Genomic DNA, 18,465 nt, shown 5'->3' on the forward strand with positions numbered 1-18,465 from the left:
TTGGTCGGGTTCAGGTTTGACTGGCTGACAGGTTGCTTCTTGGCAACAGGACTTTGGAAGCATTAGATGTCTTTTTTTTTCCTGCATTTTTTAAATTTAAATTAGAAACAAGATTGTCTTACATGTCAATCCCAGTTCCCTCTCCCTCCCTTCCTTCCCTGCCCCCCCCCCACTAACACCCTACCTATCCCATACCATTTCTGTTTCCCAGGGAGGGTGAGGCCTTCCATTGAGGAGGGATCTTCAGAGTTTGTCATACCCTTTGGGATAGGGCCTAGGCTCTCCCCCGTGTGTCTAGGCTGAGGGAGTATCCCCCTATGAGGAATGGGCTTCTAAACTCCATTCCTATGCTAGGGATAAGTACTGATCTAGATGTCTGTCTTGTTGCCTTTTTTTTTTTTTTTTTTAATGAAACAACCTCTGTGTGGTTGACTTCACTATCCAACTGAGTGGACACCATGGAAACATAGCTCTAGCTCATCCTGGAAGCTGTTTCCAGAAAGGTTTAACTGAGATGGGAAACCCCACCCTGAATGTGGCTGACATTCATCTCTTTGCCTCTTTACTTCAGGTGACCCTGACTTTCTCTTGGTCTTTCTACTGCCATACCATCCTACAGGTGTGGGTGTTGTCCTTTCTTAGACCCTTGGGAGGAAAGATGTCGGGTTCTTTGTCAGAGCAGGGAGAAGAGCCACCTGATGCAGCCTCAGTGCCTGTTAATGAGTCAGGATGCTGAAGGGGTCATGCTGGGGCCCAGCTTTCTACATTCTCTGCTGCTGCTGTGGTTGGCCATTAATCAAGAGTTCTTAGGGCGTGCCTGGAGTACTTCCGGCACAGAGATGTTCACCTGCTAGCTACTCAAACTCAGGCTCTCTGTCCCCTCCCTCCTACTCACTGGGGTCTGTCTGGATGTGTTGGTGTGGGTCAGAGAGCTTAGGCGTAATGGGAACTGACTGACTGTTGATATCCTTGCGTGGCTTCTGTGATCAGGGTGGTCCCTGCTGGTGCTGTGCAGCATTGGACAACATCTGTGTGAGTCTGAACAGGTGGAGTTAAAGGTATGACACCCACTCCCTGAGGACTCTGCTCAGCAGTCGATGTCAGCTACAAGGACGAACTCATTAAGCTCACACATACACCTGCAGCCTGGCTCCTGCTAATTAATTTACTTACAGGCAGGGAGAGGAATGAGCCATCCGTGGGGAACCTCACCGAACATGTGGAATTAGAGGTTATGGGAAGAGATGGGTAAGATGGTTGTTTTCAGTAGCTGGCAATGTCTCTGGCAGAAGCATGCTAAGGAGGTGAACTGACTTGGATTGGTGCACAGGAAGCCTGGGGTCGGGGGTGGGATGGACAGACTCATGTTCTTTGTATGCATTATCTTGCTCAATAACAGTGACCCCATGGAAGCACGGCCTATCGGCTGTATTTTTATTCATAAGGAAATTGAGGTGCAGAAGGTCCTGAGACCCCCACAAGTTGGAACAATAGCAGGCCCTATCATTTAAAAATAGCTCATTTCCTCACTTGTACTTCCGTGGAACAGACTCCATTAAGGCTGTAAAACAAAGTTAGGCTGCCTGAACACTTGCTCACATTACAACAGAATTATGATTTGGAACAAGAGCAAAGGATGTGAGCTACAGCCCATCTCTTTCTCCTATAGCTAGGGACCAGTCCAACACCTGGACCGAGTGCGGAAGTAAACCCACCGTCCTGTGGGATGCTTGATTCATTCACAGCACCGAGGCTGATGAGCTGTAGGGCTGCCGTACTGGCTTTGCTGCAATTTTGCTCCCCACCCATTATAACATCAAACAAACCATAGTATGCCTGTTCACGAGGCTGATAACTGGAGACCAAGAGTTCAAATTCAGCTTGAGCAACAAACAGAGATGCTGACTCAAAATTCAAACTAACAAACCAAGATAGCTTTATTGAGGTGTATCTTACACACATGAAGTTTCTAAATGTGCAACTCAGTGACTCAGAAAATCCTCAAAGCATTCACAATCTGGTGTTGGAAGGTTTCTGTCAGGTTCTGTGATCCTTTGTATTCATTCCCAGCCCAGCCCCAGGCAGCCACTAGGCTGTGTCCCGATCTGGGGATTGCCTTTTTCTGGCCATTTCATACAGCAGGCCACCTTTCATAATCAACTTCTTTCGTGTAGTGCAGTGTTTGGGGGTGGGGCGTGACATCTTGTGCATTTCATCCTTGGTTTGATTTATAAGAAAAACAGAGACAAATTATGTTCCAGACTGTCAGAGTATCAGTCTTGTTCACGGACCCAGTTGAAGTATATTTAGGCTCTTTCCCCGCAGCCCTTCCCAGAAGTTGAAGCCACGGTGAACACTGCTGCTGCCCATGCTGGCTCACAGCTCTCCGGACATCAGTGTTTTCATTTCTCTCAGAGCCACTGGGTCGCAGAGTGAGTTTACCGTTAGTCAAGAAGCTGAGCTGCTGGGGGTCTCACAGTGGCTGTAGCATCGCACACTCCCTCCATCACAGGGCCATGTGCTATCCAGAGTCCTTACAACGTCACCAACACTCTGTATTGTTTTTCCTTTGAAATTGTCTGGTTGTAACCATGCTGTGGGTGTAATGGTGCTCCATTGTGGCTTTAAAACCCAAATCTCCTTAATGATGAATGTTGTAGACTAGAGCATCTGTCCCCAGAGACTTCTCCCTGCCACTCCTTACACACGAAGAGACTCAGAGCTGTCTGTCTGTCTTTCCACTGTCAGTGTGTCTGCTGCATCAGGGTGTAGCCACAGGGACACTGTGTCCAGGTGCACCCTTCATCCTGGAGAACATACTGTCCTCTCCAGTTCCTGCCTTGGAAATTGTTAAAGACACCCATGTGAGACTGGGCGTTGCTCAGTGGTAGAGTGCTCACCCAGCTTTGCCCGAAGCCCTGATTCATTCTCCAGCAGAAAACATACACACACACACACACACACACACACACACACACACACACACACATATATCACAGATACACACACAGAGACACACACACACATACCACACACACACACAGACACCACAGACACAAACAGAGACACACACACACACACACACACACATATCACAGATACACACACACACAGAGAGACACACACACATACCACACACACACACACACACACACACACACACAGAGACACACACACACACCACACACACACACACACACACACACACACATATCACAGATACACACACAGAGACACACATACACATACCACACACACACACACACACACACACACACACACACAGAGACACACACACACATACCACACACACACACAGACACCACAGACACACACAGAGACACACACACACACACACAGACACACACACATACCACACACACACACACACACAGACACACACAGAGACACACACACATACACACACACACACACAGAGACACACACACACACATACCACATACACACACACACACACACACACATATACAGAGAGAGACAGACAGACAGACAGACACACACACACACATACCACACACACACACACACACACACACACACACCACAGACATACACCCACAGACACATCTAACTTATGTCAAAACTTAAGTTCGTACTGAAAGCACTCTTCCCTGTGGGCAATTCAAGTTTTCTAGGTTGTTTTACACTCAAAAACCTCTCATTCTGCTTCACCATCCACCCTGTCACATTGAGGGGAATGGAGTGTCTGTCCAGGTCATGTACAGGGGAGCAGCAATCCAGCAGATGCATGGCTCTAGGGTGCAGATGGGGGTTCAGAGAAGCTGAGAGCCCCCTTAGCAGCCCCCCAATCCTGCCATGTTTCAAGTGGTCCAGTCTGCCTGGCAAGTCAACATCACTGAGTGGGATGCAGAGGCGGCTGGGGCGGGGGTGGGGGTGGGTGGGCAGAGACAATCTGGAGATGAGAAGAGCCAGGACTTAAAAAGGCAAGGGGGGAAAAGTTGGGCCAATCCAGACCCTGGTCAGCATCCCAAGCCATGGCCAAAGGCTGGGTGTAGGATGTGATGGATGGGAGAAAGGGCATCCAAAGTATGGACTGAGCTGGACACAGACCTTGGGCCAGGGTCACACTTAGGTTTTGAGAGCTCCACAGTTCCTAGCTGGGGCCTAGGTTGGGCAAATAAGCAATATAGCCTGGATGATGGCACTCAGATGGAGAAATGGCCCTGCCCTGAGCCCAAGCCCTCCACCTCTGGTTCTATATTGTGTATACAAGTTCTAGCTCAAGGGTGACAGCTGGAACAGGGGCAGGGGATGCTCTTCCCTGGCTATTTGCATTCTGACAGCCTCTGCAGATGTGTCCAGTGGGATGGTGGCCAGACATAGGTCTGCAGGCCTGCTGATGGCGTGACTCAGGACTGGTGGATCTGGGCTGGAAGAGTGACTTGGTGTTTAAAATCACATACTACATTCACAGAGGACCGGAGTTCAGTTTCCATCACCCCACACCCGGCAACTCACCACCACCACCTCTGACCCCCTCGGGCACTCGTGTGCATATATACCCACAGACGTACACATACATATAATTAAAAATAAGATAAATCTTAAAAAAGAGAACTGGCGGCTGGCTTGCTGGGGTAGTATGAATGGTAGCAACCTCCACTGTTAGCTTCACGTCCTCACCTGCTGGTGGCACAGGCAGCTGGCAGGGAGCAGAATGAGTCTCTACATTTGCTGTTTGCTGCTCTTTCCTGGGGTGAGAGACTGCTAGAAGGAAAGACACCACTACTGCTTGGGCTGGGAAGGGTGGCTCCAGGTACATCTGTGATGAAGACAGATCCAGCCTCACCACACTAGCCCAAATGCTCTTCAGGATGGCAGCTGTAGGCATTGGGCTGCCTGAGGCTGCAGGAGAAAAAGAAACCCAGACCGTGGTCATGGGGAGGTCGACAGGCCATGTTTAGCTCGGCATTCTGTCACCTCAGCTTCTTCATCAGGAAGGAGCAGGTTGGTCTGTCCGTTTTTCCATCCCGTCTCTCCAAGTCAAAGGAGGGAAGGGAGAATTGAGAGAGCAGACAGAGGGGCTTGGCTGCAGGAAGCTGCAGTTCTCTGCTAAAGAGTCCTTCCTCTGAGATGGGCTGGCAGAGGGATGCGCACTGGTAACTTACCACATTTCTCCCATGGCTAGCTCCCGCCTTCTTGAGGCCACAAGCACTGGTTGAGCCCCAGACGGTTACAAAGCCTCATCTACATATAGGTCAGCAGCCCTGGTCCCTGACAGCCCATTTGTCCCTTTGGACAGGCATCTGGCCCAGAACCCTTTCATCTGTGACTGTAACCTCAAATGGCTGGCAGACTTCTTACGTACCAACCCCATTGAGACAAGCGGAGCCCGCTGTGCCAGCCCCCGGCGACTCGCCAACAAGCGCATTGGGCAGATCAAAAGCAAGAAGTTCCGCTGCTCAGGTAAGGGCTACTTGTGTGTCTCCAGTGGGCTTGGGAGCAGGAATGTGTCCTGGTGACCTTTACAAAGATGTCCTCAGGTACTTTTGAGCCTGATGGTTGGGGGGACCTACAGTCAACTTGGATGGGGTGGTTCCTCTGCTCTGCCCCTCACTTTACTGCAGACTGGGGGAGGTAGGTTTGCTGAAGCCATGGAGGGAGACCTACCCACCCCTCTGCTCCAGGCCAGCTCTTCTGTGTGTCACTGTGTTCAAGGCCTACGAAGCATCTCAGTGAGGTAGGAGACTCTTCCAGGACTGAGATGGAGAAGTGGCCTCGGCAGAGGCAGCCCACTTGGCATTTGGCTGTGGGCAGTTTGGGTCAGCTTCTGAGCCTAGGGCCACCCCTGCCTCAACCCTTTCCATAGGTCAGCACAGTGCCTGCCTGTGTTGTGCAAGTGAAAGGTTTAGTTGACTGTGGGGCTGCTCAGCACTGGCCTGGGGACATGAGTGCTCTGGAGTAAGGCCTTCTACACAAGAAGATGGGCTAAGGAAAGGCAGTACCATGTAGGGTCCAGCTGCATTCCTGGGGTGCCTTCCATGACCTGGCTGCTCCTATATCTTGGTGAATTTGCTTCTTTCCCCAGCCAAAGAGCAGTACTTCATTCCAGGTAGGAGATGGGGGGTCGAAACCAGCTGGGGGTAGGGGTTGGGAAGATGGTGGCAATAGGGGGAAGGCTGTGGAGGTGGGGGGCTTGGGGGCCCCTGGATGCTTGGCACCTACTCAGGTCCTCAGCCCTGCCACCCTCTCACTATAGGGACGGAGGATTACCACCTGAACAGCGAGTGTACCAGTGACGTGGCCTGTCCCCACAAGTGCCGTTGTGAGGCCAGTGTGGTGGAGTGCTCCAGCCTGAAGCTCTCCAAGATCCCTGAACGCATCCCCCAGTCCACGGCTGAGCTGTGAGGCCCTGCGCTGCCCACCCTCCCCAGACCCTGGCACCCACTCACCCACCTGTGTCTACTTAAGGCTCCTCTCCAAACCAGCTCTGTTTGGGGGATCATGGGAGACACTGGCTGGAGCATGCCAGCTGACAGTTTTGGCAAAATACAACCCTTACCCATGACCCCTGCTCCTGCTTCCCTGCCTCCTAGATGAGTCTTTGACAGCCAGGACTCGTCACCAGCCTGAACCAGGAATGGCTTTCCTTAGGGATGACTCTTTAGAGAGACAGGAATCCGTTATCTCAAGCTGAGGCTTAAGTCATTCCTTAACTAATGTTTGCCTTTATCCAAAAGTATGAATTTGTGTGTCTGTGTCTACATATGCAATGCTCTACACACATCTGTCTTTCATGTATGCAGGTTTTTATTATTTGTTTTTATACTTGTTCAATGTCCCTTTATTGCATGGGTTTTTTTGGTTGGTTGGTTTTGGTTTTTGGTTTTTGGTTTTTTGAGACAGGGTTTCTCTGTATAACAGCTCTGGCTGTCCTGGAACTTGCTCTGTAGACCAGGTTGGCCTTGAACTCACAGAGTTCCACCTACCTCTGCCTCCCAAGTGCTGGGATTACAGGTGTGCACCACCACTCACTCCTTCATTACAGTTTTAAAGTAAAAAACAAAAACAAAAACAAAAACAAAAAAAAAACAAAAAAACCCCACTTTATTCACCACCACCCCTTTGTGCCCAGTGCCAGGTCCACCTTCCTTTTGAAATGGGCTCTTTGCACCCCATAATCTCAGAGTGAAAAGCATGCTTCGGTCGACCCTATATGTGTGTGTTTGTTCCCTTCCTTGCCTTTTACAGACGGTTGAACAACAATGAGATTTCTATCCTAGAGGCCACTGGGTTGTTTAAGAAACTCTCACACCTGAAAAAAATGTGAGTTTCCCTTTGGTGGGAAGGGCCCATCAAGATTCGGCATGGGCGAGGGTGCAGACCACCCACTGGGGGTGGGATGGGGTTCCTATGTATGGAGGTGATGGCTACAGTAAGGAGGGAGGGGCTCCTGTCTGCAGAGGACTCACAATTCTCCCCTGCTTCCTCTCCCAGTAACCTGAGCAACAACAAGGTGTCAGAGATTGAAGATGGGACATTCGAGGGTGCTGCCTCCGTCAGTGAGCTGCACTTGACCGCCAACCAGCTGGAGTCCATCAGGAGTGGCATGTTCCGTGGTCTAGATGGCTTGCGGACCCTGTGAGTGGGTGGGGCTGGGGGCACAAAGATAAGCCACAGCATGGGCCTATGCACTAAGGAGAAACGGCCTCCTCCTAGTCTCACTGGCAGGAGATGGGACCCCTGACAAAGCTGTCTGGTAGGACAGATACCTCATGAGGCCCATCCTCTCCTTGGGATGTGGGCTGGCCCCTGGTGAGGAGGGGAAGGGCCTGGACCCCCATCAGTGCCCTGAGATCAAGGCTGCTGGGGTACAGATGGCCCATGCTTAGGAGTGACCAGAACAACCACAAGAGGGGTGGCTCGCTGTGAGGGGACCCTGCCAAGGTGGCTTGGTATGTGTAGATGTCAAAGCAGAGCTGTCCACCATCCCTAGAAATCCTGGACTGTGACTTGGAGCCAGCCAGAACATTCTGTTCCTTGGGAACCCACCCAAATCTTACAGACCCACCCATGGTCACGCAGGAGCCCCCTCCAGACAGCACTGGCTCTTCAGTGTCCGGTAGACAGGTCTCACAGATGTTCCCTGTGTATGCCATCCAACTCAGAGCCACCTGTGGCTGTGGGACACACTTCATTTTATAAACAGCTGCGGATGCGCAGCCGCTGCCATTCTGGAAATGCAGCTCCCGGAGCCACCTGCCTGGGTTTAAGTCCCAGGCATGCATGCAGCAGAGTTAGCGCTGTCTTCCCGTGTTCGCAAGCATGTGGGATGCCTGTGGTGTTTTATGAAGAAGGGGTCCAGTCGAGTGCAGCCCAGTCTTTCTCCGTGAGCCCAGCTGGCCATATTTCCAGTCTGCTCCTGTTTGGTTCCCCCTCCCTCTCACATCTGTCCAGTTCCTCTCAGGTCTTGGGGGAGATCAGCAGTCACTGTGTTCTTTCTGAGGAAGGCTCAAAGAGAAGAGGGACCTAGGAAGGGTCAGTGTGGGGACAGGGGCAGCAAAAACCCAGGAGAGACTGTGAAGCATCTAGAATTTTAGAGCCACCAACAAGTGACCAGTGTCATTGGTGTTGGTAACTGCCTTTCTCATGTTTTATCTACATATATCTTTATACTTACAAACAAATAATACACACATGTACATATATGTGCATACACACAGGTCACTATAGATAGACCTGTATAACCATCACCATGGTCTATGCCACAGACATATCCAATTTCTCCAAAAATTATTACTGTCCTCTCTATTATTAGTAGTAGTATAATAAGAACATCTAATTAGCAGGGAGTGGTGGAGCACACCTTTCTGGAGCAGAGACAGATGGATCTCTGTGAGTTTGAGGTCAGCCTGGTCTATAGAGTGAGTTGCAGGACAGCCAGGGATAAGCAGAGAAACCCTGTCTCAAAATAAAACAAAATAAAACCATCTGATCATGGGACAAGAGAACTAGCTCAGTGGTTAAAAGCACTTATTGCTCTTGCAGAGGACCAAGGTTCAATTCCCAGCATCCATATGATAGCTCAACCACCTGTAAGTCCAGTTCTGGGGGATCAGCGCTCTCTTCTGGCCTCTTTGGGCAGTTATACACATGTGGTACAAATAAATTCATGCAGGCAAACACACACATAATTTTAAAAGAAGATTATCTAACATAAGATACAACTCCTGCCGGGCAGTGGTGGTTCACACCTTTAATCTCGGCACTCAGGAGGCAGAGGCAGGTGGATCTCTGTGAGTCTGAGGCCAGCCTGGTCTACAGAGCGAGTTCCAGCACAGCCAAAGCTACACAGAGAAACCCTGTCTCAAAAAAAATGAAAAAAAAGAAAGAAAGAAGCTACAACTCCTTAGTAAGAGTTTAAATATATATTATATTATATATATATAATATATATATATATAGTATCATATGGTATTGTTTGCTAATGGCACTGCATTGCACTAGAATTTTTAGGCACTATTTGTTCCATATAACTGAAAATATATATATCACAATATATAATATATGGACATATGTATGTTTATATATAAATTACATATATATGTGCATATGTATGTAATTTCCCTCTTCTTCTCTCTTCCTCTCTTCCTAAGCAGGGTCTCCCCGTGTAATACAGGGGATTTGTGGTTCTCTTGCCTCAGGCTCCCATGTTCTGTGATTATAGGCTTATGTCACCAAATCCAGCTCCCAGATAGATTTCAATAGAGCCCTATAATAAATTTTGTTTAGTAACCTGCTTTTTCCTTCAATATGAACCCTTTCATATAGCACAGAATTTCTTCAAAATGTAATTATCTGTAATTACTAGACACTCAGGCTGTTTTCCATTCTGTATTTCGAGAAGTTGTGACTATCCCCTTTATCCCAAATTCTGTGAACCTCCCAGATATTCATGTGATGAAGTTCTGAAAGTGGACCAGCTGGTGGAAGCAGAAGGCGCCTTTGTAGACAGTCCGGGGCAACTCAGCAAACACACTTCCAGAGAGGCCCTCCCTTGTCTTGCCAGCCATATGTGGAAGTGCCCATCTTCCTGCTCTGGCCTAAGCTGGCATTATGACAATCCTGTTTTGATTTCTTCTCCAATTTGACAGGCAGAAACTTGGTGTTATTTAAGTGCCATTTATTACTGGCTAGTTAATCTGGCATGTTTCATGGTTGCTCACAGTCCCTTTAAATGACTCTCGCAATCACCTGTCCTGTGCTGGCTTGGTTTCTGCTTTCATTTTTGGTTGGGGGTGGGAATTAAAGGGGTCTTGGAGGGTGAGTAATGGGGGTAGGGTGTTGTTCCAGATAGTGATATGGAAGACAGGTGCTCTAGAATGACATCCTAGCAGGACCAGGTATAACTGCCCATTGGCCACAGGGGTCCTAGCAGGTGTCAGTCTGAAGAGATGGCCTGGGGCTAGGGAAACCCTCTCATAACAATTTGAAAGCCACTAATGGTTTTTAAGCTCAACAGTGGCTTCCAAACTGCTGAGGTGGACTGCAGTGGGCCATTGAGGTGTTCTCCTCACTGTAGTGGACTCTTGAGGTATTCTCCTCACTGTAGTGGGTCATTGAGGTGTTCTCCTCACTGCAGTGAACCATTGAGATGTTTTCCCTACTGCAATGGACCATTGAGGTGTTTTCCTCACTGTAGTGGGTCATTGAGGTGTTTTCCTCATTATAGTGGGTCATTGAGGTGTTCTCCTCACTGTAGTGGGTCATTGAGGTATTCTCCTCACTGTAATGGGTCATTGAGGGGTTCTTCTCACTGTAGTGGGTCATTGAGGTGTTCTCCTCACTGTAGTGAGTCACTGAGATGTTCTCCTCACTGTAGTGGGTCACTGAGATGTTCTCCTCACTGTAGTGGGTCACTGAGATGTTCTCCTCACTGTAGTGGGTCACTGAGGTGTTCTCCTCACTGTAGTGGGTCACTGAGATGTTCTCCTTACTGTAGTGGGTCACTGAGGTGTTCTCCTCACTGTAGTGGATTGTTGAGGTGTTCTCCTCACTGTAGTGGGTCATTGAGGTATTCTCCTCACTCTAATGGGTCATTGAGGGGTTCTTCTCACTGTAGTGGGTCACTGAGATGTTCTCCTCACTGTAGTGGGTCACTGAGATGTTCTCCTCACTGTAGTGGGTCACTGAGGTGTTCTCCTCACTGTAGTGGGTCACTGAGGTGTTCTCCTCACTGTAGTGGGTCACTGAGGTGTTCTCCTCACTGTAGTGGGTCACTGAGATGTTCTCCTCACTGTAGTGGGTCACTGAGGTGTTCTCCTCACTGTAGTGGGTCACTGAGGTGTTCTCCTCACTGTAGTGGGTCACTGAGATGTTCTCCTCACTGTAGTGGATTGTTGAGGTGTTCTCCTCACTGTAGTGGGTCACTGAGGTGTTCTCCTCACTGTAGTGAGTCATTGAGGTGTTCTTCCTCCTCTCTCATCACCCCCACCCCAGGATGCTGAGGAACAACCGCATCAGCTGCATCCACAATGACAGCTTCACGGGGCTGCGCAATGTGCGGCTCCTATCACTTTATGACAACCACATCACCACTATCTCCCCTGGAGCCTTCGACACCCTTCAGGCCCTGTCCACACTGTAAGTCTCAGCCTTGGAGGACAGACTGGTTGGTGGCTCAGGCTGGGAAAGCCTGCCTACCATCCCGGGTGGGGGTCTTCTTAGGTCTTACTTTTGAAGCCGCCTTCAGGGGAGGCGTGGGTCCTTCCGGTTCCTTCCGCTGCTAGTTCTGTTTCTGGTCCTAGAAGTTGGTCACCTAGATTAGTAGATGTCTGTGCAGGGGCATCAGACGGCTGTGTGGCCGGGAGAGAACCCTGCCAGGCTCACTGAGATTGGCAAAATGCCTTCATGACCACATTCCCTGTCCTTCCCAGAAACCTCCTGGCCAACCCATTCAACTGCAACTGTCAGCTAGCCTGGCTAGGTGACTGGCTTCGGAAGAGGAAGATTGTGACAGGGAACCCACGCTGCCAGAACCCAGACTTCCTGCGGCAGATTCCCCTGCAAGATGTTGCCTTCCCTGACTTCAGGTGTGAGGAAGGTAACTTGTGGGCCACACAGCAGGGAGAGAACAGGGCTGGCCAGAGGGGCTGGGCAACCAGCACCCTACCGGCCCTTGGAGGGGAGGTGTATGGGAGACACGTTTGCCTGTAGCTGCCTCTGTGTAGTCATATAAAACATAGGTTGGGGGTGGGGGAAGGAATACATGGATAGAAGGAAATAAACGTGATTTCTTATCCCATTGCACAAAGAGAAATATAGTAACTTATCAGTAATTTTTTTCCTTATGGATATGTGTTTAACTTAGAGACCAGCTCTAGGGTCCTGGGGTCACCATGTCTTTCACGGTAGGACTCCTGAGTCCCCACTTGCAGGGGGCTTGGTCATTCTGTGCTCTAGTGTCCTGGTCCCCTGAGCTCCTAGTCTCTCTCATGCCCACAATTATTTGCCCTTCTGGCAGATGTAGCTTTTCCTTCAGTTCTTTCCAGGCTTCACACAACGAGGTTCCTGTGGGAAGCAGTTTTTCCTGGGGTAACCAGCAAGTATGCACTTCTGTTGTTCCCGTTCTTAAGTGTTTCAGCATGTCCTGCCATGGGAGCTTTCCCCAGACTGATATCAGCTCTCAAACCCCTCTGCTGCTGGATGCTGGGGACATGTCTCTGGTCTCCATGTCCTTGTCTCTTCTGCGATTCAGAGTGGACCTCTCCTCTGGAGTCACCCCAGCCAGGGAAAGACAAGGGAATGTCTCAACTTTTACAGCAAGAAAAACAACTAAGGCGTTTTTCTAAAGAAAATCGGTGAATTTTTCTAAGATCAATTTGGTTTCCTGCTTTTAAAATTAAAAAAAACAAAAAACAAAAAACAATCTCAAGTCAGGCTTGGGACTGTATAGCTAAGACAGGAGAATGGAGAGTTCAAGATCCACCAGGGCTCCATAGCAAGACCCTGCCAAAGAAGGAAGGAAGGAAGGAAGGAAGGAAGGAAGGAAGGAAGGAAAGAAGGAAGGAAGTCACCATATGATTTACCTTCATCACAATGTTCACATAGACATTTTATGGCTTACATGGTTTTATTTGTTTGTTAATTCTTATTTTTAATCTAACCCTGCATCTTGATCATTATCTCTTGTCACTGACTGGCCTTGAAAACTTTGTGGGCTTTTTTGTTTGCTTGTTTGGTTTTGGTTTTTCAAGATGGGGTTTCTCTGTATAGCCCTGGCTGTCCTGTAACTCACTCTGTAGACCAGGCTAGCCTTGAACTCACAGAGACCCACCTGCTTCTGCCTCCAGAGTGCTGGAATAAAAGGCGTGTGCCACCAACGCCCAGTGAAAACACTGCTTTACTTAAGAAATGGTCTGCTTGGGGCTGGGGATGTGGACCACTTGCCTTGCAAAAATGAAGACCTGACTTCCATCCCCAGAACCCATGTTTAAAAAAAAAAAAAAAAAAAGCCATGCATGGTGGTGTGCAGGCCAGTTTTAGTGAGGCAGAGGGGTCACTGTCTAACTAACCTAGCCTTCCTGGAAAGTTACAGGAATGATATCCAGGGTCATTCTCTGGCCTCCACATGTGTGCCCTCTCACTCAGGCTTGAGGGCATGTGCACGTGCACACACACACACACACACACACACACACACACACACACACACGCATGTACACATGATAATCTGTTTTTCTTACATAGCTAACACACTACTATTCCTTAAAAACAAGAAAGAACAATCCAGGAGATAAAGAACCCACCCCATACCTCCTCCCCATCCCAGATGCCCAGGGTAGGGCCGCCTCTGTGGCATTCTGCAGTTCAGTCTGCAGGACCCCTGCTGTGTGCCGGTTTGCACTTGAGGACACACTCAGGATTTTCTGGTCCCCTGCAAAATCCTTTCATCACAAACCACCCTGGTCTAGAGGACATTACCAAGCCAGCCTCTGTCATTTAGCAAACTTCCCAGTGACAATTTTGCTTTGTGCTGCCGGGAACGCAAACATAGTTAACTTCTTCTGTACAAATGTGATGTTCTCTTTAGGACAACTTCCTAGGCGGGAAAAGGTGTGAACATTTCTTTGAGAGTTTGCTGCTATGAAACAGTGGGGCCCAGTGGACAGGAGAACAGCTTCCAGAGGCTGTCTGCCTGGAGCCCCAGACCAATGCTGTCTTTAAGGCTGGGGGCTTAACCATCCTGGATTTAGTTCCATCATCTCTAAGAGGGGTTCACTGTAGCACATCTACTTGAGGGCATTTTGAGGGTTCAGCCCCTATTACTGAGTCACTGTTGGCTGAGGGCACATGCTGTCTCTTCATGATTTCAGCAACTCTGACTGTGACCATTGACTCTGTTGCACCCCATCGTAAGAAAGGTAGACACACAGAGGGCTCTTTACTGGAGAAGGGAAAGATGGATGGAGGGTCATTGGTGTGCATCAGTTAGGCCTGGGCCTCAGCCCTAAGATGCCTCATCAGCCTGAGGACAAGTCATTCACCCTGCCCAGATCTCACTGAAATAGAAAACTATTCGCTCTCTTCATCCATCGAATGCCGAAGATGGGCCAGCTGCTGCCCTGAGAGCTGGGCCTTAAAGCTGCATCCCAAGTGTGACAGCAGCATCCTTTGCTGTATCGCCAAGGGAAACATGCTCGACTGTGCCAGGCACAGTGCACAAGAAGTGGTAGCTGTGTCCCCCTCCTCTGGGACCACCTTGGGTCCGAGGCAGGAGAGGTTACCTCAGATCTGTTTTAATCTGGAACCTTCCAAAAGCCTTTTTAGCCAATTAGCACACAGTAAAGAGAGAGGCTTAGCTGTTGGCCAAGGCAGTGTCAGAGAAGATCTGCTGCCCTGAGGGGCCCCCAGGGACTTTTCTAATGAGACCAGGCCCTTGACTGACCAGGGTGTCACACCTTCCTCTCCAGGCCAAGAAGAGGTGGGATGCCTGCCCCGCCCACAGTGCCCCCAGGAGTGCGCCTGCCTGGACACCGTGGTCAGGTGCAGCAACAAGCACCTCCAGGCTCTGCCCAAGGGCATCCCCAAGAACGTCACCGAACTGTGAGTAGCTCCAGGCTTGCAATCTGTTGGTCTGTGGAACAGGACCAGTGGGGCCTGGCAGTGGGAGGAGATGCTGCAGAGTGGGTGCTCACTGACCGGAAGGAGGGTTAGCCCAGAAGGACTCCAGCATGGCTTCACCCTTTCCCCAGTCTCTTCTCTATAGTTAGCATATGACAAATTCTGTGAGGGTACTGCTCGATACATAATATTGCTTCCTTCACTTCTTATGCTTGTCGGGAAGACGTTCATGTCTACAAACATAATATTCTTCACCTGAGTCAACTCTGGTCTCCACAACCAATCCCTTTTAGGTTGGAGACGTTTCCTCTTTTCACCATCACAGACAGCACCTAAGTGTACATCCCTCTAGTGGAGCTTTTACTCCAGAGCGCTGGGTACGCAGAACTCCTGCTGCCTTTGCCTGGTGGCCTCTCAGGAAAAGCTGTGTCCTTTTCACTCTCTCACCAGCAGTGTGCAAAGGTGGCCTGGCCCTCACCTCCCCTGCACCAGCATTGCGCTGAATGCACAGTTTCACAGCTGTCCCAGATCCTAGGTGTGTGCAAATGCCTATGACGGGTGCTCATGCTGTTGCCTTCTCTCCTCAGCTATTTGGATGGGAACCAGTTCACGCTGGTTCCCGGACAACTGTCTACCTTCAAGTATCTGCAGCTTGTGTGAGTATCCAGGTGCCTTGAGGATCCCAGGCCTGGCTCAGTGCTCATTGGCATCTAATCTCCATAGCTCTATCTTCCCAGGAATCTCCCATGTGTGGGCAGATGCTGTTAATGAATCCTGCGTGCTCCCCCATTCATTCTTCAGGGAACACCTATCCCTGGGTGCTGTTTTGCCATCTGGTGGCCATATCTAGGAATTGCAACTTTTCTGGCCTCCACGGGCTGGGCCTTCTGCTCTGCCCACACCTCCCGGTAGGCTGGTCACTATTATTGCTCTGGATGGTCTCTGTGAGGAGCCAGGGATGAACAGGGTAGAAGTCAACTACTGCTCCCTTCACTGAGAAAGCTTGGCTATGGAAACAGAGTCGCCATGGGCTGGCGACATGCAGTACAAAGCCTGGTCGCTGTGAACAGCACTGGCTTACAGCATTATGATGCTCCAGGTAGTCTGTCTTTGCTCAATGGACAACACGCTTTGAACATTTCAGTGGAGCAGGGGTGAAATAGTGGCGGGTGTTAGAGAGAGGCTCCAGCCTACAAGCTCCCCAGGCTTTCTGTGGCCTGACCTCTGCCAGTGGCCCAGATGTACATGAAGAGGGAAGGCCAGGCAGAGCAGAAACGTGAAGTGAGCTCTTCCTGTCAGGCTGCCTCTCCTGCACAGAAAGACACCACCTCCCCATCACAAGGAAAGAAGTGGGCTGTAGCGTAAGGGGGAGAGCTGGGATCGCGTTAGAGGAAGGCTCACTGGGTACTGAGGGAAGGGCACACTGTTAATGAGTTTTGGAGCCAAGAGCAGCATACAGCAGCTATAGCAGGCAGACCAGGAGACCCTGAGGTCATGGGTCTCTCTTAGATGGTCTAGGGAGGATGCGGGACGAGGTCAAGGGCTCCCTAAGTTGTAGGGAGCAGCAGGGTCCCACACAGCCAGCTGCAGGTGAGAGCTTGGTTGGAAGGAGGGGGGCGATAAATGCAGAGCAGAAGCCGGTGAGAGGATGTTCTCAGAAAACCACTTGTGAATGTTGGCTTAACCCAGGCAGGAACTTGGGAAGGGGGACAGACGTGGACAGTGATCAGAGGCCAGGCTACGATACCAAGGGTGCAACGCAGAAACAGTCATGGTCCCAGGTGGCAGGGCCATTAAGGGTCTGTAGGGCACTAGGTGGAATAGTGCTCTGGGAAAGAATGGGCTGTGGCTGTAGGGGTGGTACCATCAGCTCTAGACAGTGAGGGGGAGCCAGAGACGATGCTAACGGCACCCAGAGTGGACTGAAGGAATGCAAGCCTGGGACATTCCCATCCTGAGGCCAGTGTCTATCAGGGATTAGAAGAAGGGGCCACAGGGAAGGAGGATGCAGACACAGGCAGAGTATGTGCAGGGGTGTGTAAGGATGCTCCACAGCTAACATGGCCAGGAACTGTAGGAGAAATTGCAGTGATGGGTTGGCCTGGCCCTCCTCTGGCCAGCTGGGTGGCCCCGTGTGAATTAATTACTGAGAGATTGAAGACTCCAACCCTTTACATGTGAATGGGTTTTCACTCTTCCTCATAGGTTGGGGGCCTAGTGTTCCAGCTATGTGTCCCAGAGAAGGGATTGCTAGGCCTGGCAGACAGAAGATGGTCAATGCTAGCTGTACCTGCAGAGGCCATGCAGGAGGCAGATTGGGGTCAGAGGGAGCTCAGTAGTCGATTGCAAGTCCAGTGCGCCCCCACATCCTCACCAGATAGGGAGCCTTGCCCTCCCTGCTGTGGCAGGGCCAGGAGAGGATGAGGGAAGGGAGAGGCTCTGAAAGTCATCCAAGGGCAGGGCCTTCTTTCTTTCCAAACACTGACGCTCTTGCTTTTTCCAGGGATCTGAGCAACAACAAGATCAGTTCCTTAAGCAATTCTTCCTTCACCAACATGAGCCAGCTGACCACACTGTGAGTCTCGGCAGGGCTGGGCGGGCACAGGGGGCTATGTCATCAGGCTATGCTGGTGTCACTTTTGTCATTCATTGGGATCACAAGCAGATACCCTTTCCCACCAGAGAGGGCCTGAGAGCCCACAGACTAAATAACGCCCCATCCATCACTTCTCCGCTTTTTGGGGCCATGATCAAATGAAAGAAACAAAACAAACAAACAAACCCTTTTTCTGTGATATACAACACACATATGGGAAAGTACAAAGAGTCTAAATGTCTTATTTACCACATAATCACAGAGCTAGCACACATGTTGCCCTGGTTTGCTTTCTATTGCTGTAACAAAACACCATGACCACAGGCAACTTGGGTGGGGAGGGTTTATTTCGTCTTCATGTCGTACTCCATCACTGAGGGAAGGCAGAGCAGGAATTCAAGGTGGGAGCCTGGAGGCAGGAGGTGAGGCCATGGAGAAAGGCTGCCCACTGGCTTGCTGCTCAGCTACCCCTCATATCTTCCAGGACTACTCACCCAGGATTGGCACTACTCACAGTCGGCTGGGTGCCTCCACACTAATCATTGATCAAGAAAATCTCCACACACTTGCTTACATGCCAATCTGATGGAGGCATTTCTCCACTGAGGTTCTTCCTCCACACAAACCTAGCTTGTGGCAAGTTGACAAAAACAAACAAACAAAAAACTAACCAGCACACATATAGAGACCGAAGCAAAAATAAAACAGGGTTAGCAACCCCTTCTTGGTCCTTTTCCTCCATGTCAAGGTAGCTCTTGTTCTCA

General features: G+C 50.0%; 1 protein-coding gene across 1 annotated transcript in view; it reads left to right on the forward strand.

Annotated features, from left to right (window-relative positions):
- The window catches only part of Slit1 (slit guidance ligand 1), a 150,622-nt gene that overhangs the window by 105,207 nt on the left and 26,950 nt on the right, over positions 1-18,465 (forward strand). Inside the window, exons 14-23 of the mRNA XM_027407335.2 lie at positions 5,285-5,448; positions 6,071-6,094; positions 6,242-6,386; positions 7,234-7,308; positions 7,480-7,623; positions 11,482-11,625; positions 11,919-12,085; positions 14,955-15,087; positions 15,693-15,761; positions 17,609-17,680. Of these exons, the coding sequence (XP_027263136.1) occupies positions 5,285-5,448; positions 6,071-6,094; positions 6,242-6,386; positions 7,234-7,308; positions 7,480-7,623; positions 11,482-11,625; positions 11,919-12,085; positions 14,955-15,087; positions 15,693-15,761; positions 17,609-17,680 (1,137 nt within the window). The remainder of the gene's footprint in view (positions 1-5,284; positions 5,449-6,070; positions 6,095-6,241; positions 6,387-7,233; positions 7,309-7,479; positions 7,624-11,481; positions 11,626-11,918; positions 12,086-14,954; positions 15,088-15,692; positions 15,762-17,608; positions 17,681-18,465) is intronic.

The sequence above is a fragment of the Cricetulus griseus genome, chromosome 3 (assembly GCF_003668045.3).
Source record: "Cricetulus griseus strain 17A/GY chromosome 3, alternate assembly CriGri-PICRH-1.0, whole genome shotgun sequence".
NCBI lineage: Eukaryota > Metazoa > Chordata > Mammalia > Rodentia > Cricetidae > Cricetulus > Cricetulus griseus.